The 8527-nt window shown below is 33.8% G+C and overlaps 1 protein-coding gene across 6 annotated transcripts in view; it reads right to left on the bottom strand.

Moving 5' to 3' along the window:
- Window positions 1-8527, bottom strand: part of LOC110019913 (putative uncharacterized protein DDB_G0277003) — a 98298-nt gene that overhangs the window by 69806 nt on the left and 19965 nt on the right. For 5 of the 6 annotated variants that reach the window (XM_020717783.1, XM_020717785.1, XM_020717784.1 and 2 more), the window contains exon 3: window positions 6413-6541. The exons of the other annotated variant lie outside the window; for it this stretch is intronic. In XM_020717783.1, the coding sequence (XP_020573442.1) occupies window positions 6413-6541 (129 nt within the window). The remainder of the gene's footprint in view (window positions 1-6412; window positions 6542-8527) is intronic. 6 annotated transcript variants of the gene reach the window in all.

The raw sequence follows: 8527 nt of genomic DNA, 5'->3' as shown, positions 1-8527 counted from the left end.
GCGAACAGTTCGTGTTCGGCTCGTTCGTTAAGAAACGAACACGAGCACATTTCAAACAAACTAAATTTTAAATGAACCGAACACAAACACAAGTTTTGTTCGTTCGTGTTCGGTTGGTTTACACCCCTAGTGAGCTTCATCCTCGGAATCTATCAGAATACATCGATGAAAATAATCGTGAATCTATCCAAAACTAGTTTAAAAATTCTAATCATAAGGTCCATAAAAATTGCAGGTCCATTTGATAACCCAAGAAACATCACCACCAACTCATAATGCTCATAGATGATATTGAAAGTTGTCTTTGTTATGTTTTCTCTTTTAATTCTTAACAGGTGATAATATAAGCGTAGATCAATCTTTAAAATACTGAGATTCCTTCTAATTGACCAAAAAGATCATCAATTCTTAATAAACGGTACTTGTTTTTAATTGTGAGTTTGTTCAATCCTCTATAACCAATGCATAACCTTAAGCTCTCATTTTTCTTCTTAATAAAGAAATATTGGGGCTCCCCAAGAGAAAGCACTTGGCCAAATAAATATTTTTTTCTAATAAGCCATGTAACTAGCTCATTAATCCTTGTAGCTCGTTGATTGTCATCTTGTAGGGTGTCTTTGTTACGAAGACAATGCATATACCCAAGGTCACACACCCTGGCGTGTCTAACTTTGAGATAAGAGTTGATTCTGACAATTCAGCCGACCTCTGTCTGCCCAAACTCCTTTGGGGAGGTAGAACACCAGCTCTAGTATCTACAAAAGCTCTCTGGCCCAAGATAGATAGGACATGATTTCGTCATGTGTCAAGGCTAGTGGCACCAAGAATAGGTGTTTGTGTCCACAAACAATCTTTATGCGTCATTCCAGAATCGGCACAAGTAGTCACACTGATATTGTTGTCACTGTCATTGCCACTTCTATTAAACCTAGGCTTCTTCCAACTGGATTGCCCAAACTGAACAGACTAGGTACTCTGCCCAAATTTTGATCTCTTATCTCCCTTCCTCTTCAAATATTTGTCTCTCTTAACCAGCAAGTCAATCTCTATTCTCCTCACTCTCTCCACCAGAACTGAGTGATCGTCAAAGCCCAAAAGATTAAAAGTTATCTAATCACATCCTTTAAACCAAATAAGAAGCAATAACACTTATCTTCTACATTGAAGATCAACTGCAGTGTATATCTGGACAGTATCATGAACTCAATCTCATATTGCATGATAAAGCAATTACCATGCATTGGCTTGATGAATGCCTCTTAGCTAAAAGAGGAGCAAGCCAATCGTGAAAGATCTTCATAAAATCTTCTCATTGGATTAAGTTGTTGGGTCATCCTCCAAACTTTTTTTGTAATGGTCCTTGCCACCATCTCTCTATTTCTCTCTTAAAATTGAAGGTGGCCAATGTAATCCTCCCGACATGCTATTAATGATCTTTCAATTCAAAAAATTCAATTCTCAGTCTCCATTGACCCTCCTAGTACTAAAAAGAGATGTGGTCTCATATCTTAGAACACTTCATATATTTATCAATAAGTGTTGTCCCACCACCACTAGCTTGGGTCTAAGAATCCTGAATTAGCCATGTCCGTGCAGCCATCATCTAAGTAAATATGTCCATGGGGACACTAGCACCACTGGATAGGAAAGTTCACACTTGTAGATGACAGGGCTCACTTTTATACATCATAAATACATACATGCATATTTTTTGTAACTTTTTGATATAATAAAATGCACATTTTCAAGGATAGAGATGTGCACACTTGTGGTCTTGCTTTTTTAAATGTGGTGGAGGTCGATGCCAACCACACTAACTCTTTTGTGTAGCCTTTATATAGCTTCTTTTGTTGTTGATTAATGCACACTTTCAAGGATTGAAGATCAGTAAATATTAGTAGAACCGGATGCTATTATTTAGCAGCTCTGACCTTTCTAATTATTCCCATCAATATGCTCTTGATTCATATCCATTGCCCTAACATACAAAAGTTTTGACAATCATTACACTGAATATTATAATTACCACTTAACTAGCTTAATATAAATTAATGTTTTTTTTTCCTAATGAATATTTTAGTATAATCATCTTTCTACTAGCTCTATAATCTAGCTCTGATATCATTTTTGTCACGACCCAACCCAGGAGCTTTGAATATTGAGACAGGAACGAAAAGCCACCAAAAGCAAGAACAATTTAAACATTTTTATTTACTTAAAAAATCATTCAAAACAAAAATAAGTGATTTTATTTCATAAATTCTAGTTTACAATGACCGTTTAGATTCAAAATTTAACAGCTAAAAAATATAAAAACTAAAATGTTAGTAATTTAGATTCAAACCTATCTCCTTGAGCTCGTCAGCATCAGTACACATTCTTTAGGATGCACCTACTCTAAAAGAAATTTTCCTTAAAAATTTTAGTAATTGGAGGTGTGAGTTAAATTACTCAGTTGTTAAAAATATTTCTTTCTGAATTACAACTCATTTAAAAATTCTTCATAAAAATACAGAAAAAAAAAAGTTAAGTGTCTGGTTAGTTTTACTTATTCAATTAAAATATCTGTCAACAGAAGTCATCATAAAAATATGTACTAAACGCGCACATAATATTTTTCAAATTTCACCAAAAGGCTAGACAATCATTTTTATTTACATGCATGTGCACAGTGCATCCCCAGCTAGTACCAACTTTTTCTTTCTTTTATTTAACATTGAAAAACATGAAACTTACATTTTTAAAAGAAAGTAATACAAGTAATTAAAAATTGCAATTAATTTAATAAATAAAATAAATTATTATAAAATAAAAAACTTTTAATCGAATATTCAATGCACTCGGTTGCCTTTGTCTCAGGTGAAACTAATCCTTTAGTTTACTTATAATAACTTATTAGATTTAATTAGTTCTCATTATTTTTTCCAATGAGCTTTTTTTACCCATTTTTTTCCTATCAATATACATATATATATACTTATGTCAAAGCTTCTAAATTTTTCTTAAACTATACATAAGCCTAAGGGGCTTAAAGTTTAATTTAAATTTCTCCTAAACTCATTTGCAATTACAAAAACATAAGCATTTATTGTTACACAAAGATTCATAATTAAAAATTTCTCTTTCTTCCTTTTCTGATTTCAACTTTCAAATCAAAATCCTAAAATTTCCTAAGAAACTCAAAATTTAACATAAATTTTTTGAAATTTAACCCAATTAATTAGGAATCAAATTTCTCTAGCATAATGATTACGAAATAATTAGAAATTCACAATTAAATTTCTTACTTGAAGCCAAAAATTCCGCTTTCCCTTGTTGTCGAACCAACACAATTCCAAAGCACAGAAACGCTTGCTCAAGCATCTTAAGCTCGTAGGAAGGACTCCCGCTTGAGCTCCTCTCGACATTGAGAGCTTAGAATGCTTGATAAAGTGTCCCAGCAGCGTGGAAATGTGCAGCCAGCTTGGTCTAGCATCTCCCGTATGAGAGAATAGGTCCTGCATGTTGATTCTAACAACAAGAGCACGCAATCGCTCAGTTGAGCGCCTCTCGATTGCGGAAAAGCTTCGCATTACGAAGGAGAAGCCGCATGCACAGCTTTTATTTCCTTCTTTTCGTTCGATTAGGGCATGCACCCCTCTTGTTCGCAGTTTATCGAAAACACGCGAGGAAAGCTCGCTTGAGCCATTCAACCCCCAAAAGTGATCATATGGAATGGAGTATTGCCTCTCAATCTTTCTCTCTTGGGACTCACCGCTTCTCCCCTTCCCTCTCACACTTTCACTTCCTCTGTCTCGCTCTCTCTATTCACTCGTCCAACTCGGTTGATTGAGGGAATGAAAGAAGCAATCAGTTATCTTCCTGGGGGCGATGTGGGTTCCGATTGAACGGCACCTAAGAAGCGGGAGTTGCAAACAAGTATTTTCATTTCTTTTTTTTTATAAATAAGTAAGCTAATTAATTTTTTTTAAAGAAAATTATTACATAGGAAGATAGGTACATCATTTTAGTTTTTACTTTTCTACAGTTGTAATAGCTTAAATTTGAACAAACTATTATAAATTAATTTTTTTAAAGATAGAATGGCTCTTTTATATTTTAAATCTTTGATTTAAGGACTCCATCAAACCATTCATTCCCTCCTTGAAATTTTAAGCTCTGGGTTAAAACACCTCTTTTATGATTAAGTTCTATCCTAGGTTACAAATTTTTATATTTATTAAAGCGCAACTTTAATTCAGTTTTTTTCAAATTTTTTGTACTCTTATTAGGTGTCACTTCTGAATTAAGGTTTTGTTTTTAACGAACTTTGTGTATTTTCTATATTTTCATAACTTTGTGAGGTTTTCAAATTTTAAATTTCCAAATCGAGGAAATCCTCTCACTTCACGGTATAATATGCTTTTAACCATGCATGATATTTTTCTAAAGAGCCTTTCTACCCTTATTTAGACCTAATTGATAGCTGAAACAATTGCTTTTTGCTCTTGCGAGCTACATGCAAGTAATTCTTTGGCATCCCTCGGTCAATATCAGTAAGATCAATCCTCCTGCATAAATTCGGACGAATATAAAGCAATCTGAAGATTTAAATGAAAGTTAAGTTATTCGGCCATTGATTGTTTTCATACAAATTCACTATCATTCTAGCATTCGTACATCCTCAAAATCAAAAAATTACTTAAAAAATCTTATCATGCTTCTTATGTTGCCAATCTATCATAATATCACCAAACAAGGGACAATAGACATTAATTCGTGATTATATGATGCATTGAACAATAATATGGCACGCACTTAAATGGTAGGAGTAGCTTATTAAATAGCAACTTCGACATGATTGAATCCCATAAAACATATACATCTAGGAAAAAATACTAGTGACAAGCGCAAAAAAGTAGTTAGGATATTGCAAGCCCAAACCATAGTCTTTTGTTCCCATATAATCTAAACAATATGAACTCCATAATCAATAGGAATCGGGCCTCCAGTCCAGGTAAAAAGAAGTATCTGTTAGGCAAATCTCAAAGGCCTCACAACTATTATCATTCACATGAGAAACAAAGGGTCAATCAATTTCACACCACAAGACAAGCAATATGAAAAAAAAAGGTCAATCATGAAACATGTGCAAAAGAAAAACAAGGAATTTATGGCCTGTTTGAGATAGCTTTATTGTTATTTTCTTATAAAATTATGTGGTAAGAAGCAACTTGTTATAACCAATGCTTGCTAGGTTGTGGTAGATTTAAGAAGTTATTATCCGACCTTTCAAAAAAATAATCATAATAATATACCCAAAGCAACTTTCAAAAAAAATTATTTTTATAATGTATACCTACTTTTACAAAAAATTGTAGCCGCCCCAAATGAAACCTTAGTAACCTAAGTGCCTCATAATTGAGCATCTTGCAACATATGCAACAAAATATATTCAGAGAAGATTGAGGTAAAGACGTGATTATTTGGTCCCTCCAATATTTACAAGGGACTCAAAGAGAGGGAAATTGATATAAGATCAAATCTTAATTATCAATTAACAAAGATCCTCGGTCACCTTAAGATTGGAGTAAAGACGTGATTATTTGGTCCCTCCAATATTTACAAGGGACTCAAAGAGAGGGAAACTGGTATAAGACCAAATATTAATTATCAATTAACAAAGATCCTCGGTCACCTAACCTCCATTAGTAAATAAGAAGAAATCCCAATTGGTAGGTTGAGAGTAATAATTATCAAGAAAATCCTCAACTGCTAGATAGTCACTAATAAGGAATGAAGGGCAATTTGGTTTACACCTAAAAAGGCAAACAATTATGAGAAATGAGGAACTCAAGAAAGCAGTATATGCAAAAAGAGAACATATGATTTTGTAGTCGGCGTGTCTTACTTACTATTGAAGATTCCACACTTATCAAACCCATTCTAGCATATTCATAAAAGAGTATAAGTTAAGCTGGAAATAACTATTACAACACATGCTCCACCTATCTCAAGGGAAAATACTTATCATTACTATAAGTTCTTAACTGAGAGAAAGAGCATGATTTAACTCAGGAGCGAAAATCATTGATAAATAGAGTCAGATCATACTAAAATTCTAACCATCAGATGAATAAAAAAATGGTGAATTCGTACTTTTTCTTCAAAGAAATCCTAATTTTCTCATTCCTCTCATCCTTCCAACATCTCTGAATAATTGAAGTAATTCCACACCATGTCTCCAAGTTGAGCACAATCGAGCATCTTTAGACATCTTCAAAAATACAAACTAACGTAATCCAATATTTCACATACGGCCATATCAGAATTAATAATCAACATACACAACATACTACAAATCTTGTTACTGAATCAGCAGCTCAATTGAAAAGACTAGTAAAATAAAAAAGTAAGCATTATAAATAGTTACCTGAAGTAAAGCGATTTTAGCAAACTGCTCATACAAGCCTTCAACCACAACTTCACAGGTTGACTCAGCTTCAACTATAACTTTCTTTAAAATATTCATCATGTATGAAAGATTGCATGAAATATCACTCTACACACACAGATGCAATCTGTAAGCATAGATCAAGGACCAAAACTAAAAAAAAAAAGCTTGAATATAAAAAAAAATTGAAATTCTTCCTGTTAAAAGCAAATGTTGATGTTTAAAGTAGGTTTAATATGCACCGATAGGTGAAACAACAACAACAATAACTACAACAAGCTTTTATCCAACTAAGTGGGGTTGGCAACATGAATTCTTTTTCTCCATTACGTCCTATTGAGAGTGTCATATTTTCATTTAATTCTAATAAATTAAGATCATTTTTTATGCATTACACCGAAGCCTTTATAGGTCTACCTTTGTATTTTTTAACATAAGTCGAATCTAAAACATCTACCCTCCTAATTATATCATCAGATGGTCGACGTTCAATGTGACTAAACCATCTCAACCACTCTCTCTAATTTTATCTGCCACTGGAGCTACACTAACTCTATCACGGTTACATTCATTTCGCATTTTCTCTAAGTGTCAATCCACTCATCCACCTAAGCATTCTTATCTCAGCAACATTTTTTTTTTCTTTTTGTCCGACAAATTTTTACGTTGGTTGTCAACTATCTAACGTAACCCTCCACTTTTCACATCTAAGCCTCGGGGGGACCCCGCATCGATTGGTGATATAATAGATAAATATGTGTGAACATCACAAATAATGATATAATATCAAAATTATTTGCTTCACGGACTGCGTGAAAAACAACTTTTATTTATGCTCATTTCAATTTTACACGCACACACACGAGGATATATATATATATTTGAAAGCCCAAAGGCTAATAAATTAAATAAAAAGTTTGGTACATATAGATTTTGTAGGAGATCCCAAAAATGACACTCAGCCCACACAAAAACCATCATATCAAATGGTTTCAAAAAAGAGAGAATACAGCCAATACATAAGAGATCTAAAAAAATAAAAACTAAAAAGTGTCAAAATAGGAGTATTAGGTAGCTGGAGAGCGACCCAATTTTGTCTTGCCTCGGCCTCTAGTTCTAGAGAATGAGACAGCTAATAAATTGGTCAGATGAGTGTCATTGACAGTAGTAACTAATGTATCATTCAATAGATTCCCTAGCTCGAGTCGTCCTCTATTCTTCTTCTTCCTCCTCGTGTAGACCTGTCATTCCTCATCCGAGGATTGGCTCACATGATCAGCACAATGGTCTGAAATATGCAGAATATGTGTAGATTGTTGAACATTATAGGCAACTACTTGTTGTACCAGTTGATCTTCATTCGGGTTGAAAGAACACTCTCGTGTGTCTCGGAATGTAAGTGAGACTTCTTCAATAACGGTAGATGGTATCAGCACATTTGGATATGTATCTGTAGTAAGGTGTTATTCATCTGAAACAGCGATGTTGGAAAGATGATTGGATTGCACCTTCTCAGCAAGGATGGTAGATGACTGAACTTTAGCTATATTCGACCTTAGATTTCGGCCTTATATGAGGATGCAAGTGATAGCAAATAGTAGAACTGTGGCCAAACATACTACAATGTGAGCAATAAAGAGAATGTGGTTCTATTTCAACCTTTTGTCAATACCCGTTGTGAATAATATCAATTTATATCTCATCCTGAATTGATTGAGTGATATCTCTCTCAGCTAATACACAAGTCACAGATAAATGTGTCTATATATATATATATATACCTGTGTATTAGCTGAGAGAGATATCTCTCAATCAGATAAATGTGTATATATATCTGATTGAGTGATATCTCTCTCAGCTAATACACAAGTTACATATAAATGTGTATATATATATACACATTTATCTGATTGAAAGATATCTCAGCTAATACACGTCTATATATATATATAAAGGTGAAATCGATATTTGATCCAGTGGGCATTAAATATCAATTCCCCCAAATGATTGAAAACTCTGGTGTACTTGCTCCTGATTCGAAGAGCTCGCGTCATGAGATTCGAACCCCCGACCCGAGTGACTTACGCCCCCCCC

The sequence above is a fragment of the Phalaenopsis equestris genome, unplaced genomic scaffold (assembly GCF_001263595.1).
Source record: "Phalaenopsis equestris unplaced genomic scaffold, ASM126359v1 Scaffold000088, whole genome shotgun sequence".
In the NCBI taxonomy this organism is placed as follows: domain Eukaryota; kingdom Viridiplantae; phylum Streptophyta; class Magnoliopsida; order Asparagales; family Orchidaceae; genus Phalaenopsis; species Phalaenopsis equestris.
Note: the sequence above shows the minus strand (reverse complement) of the source record. Positions and strands in the feature narration are given on the sequence as shown.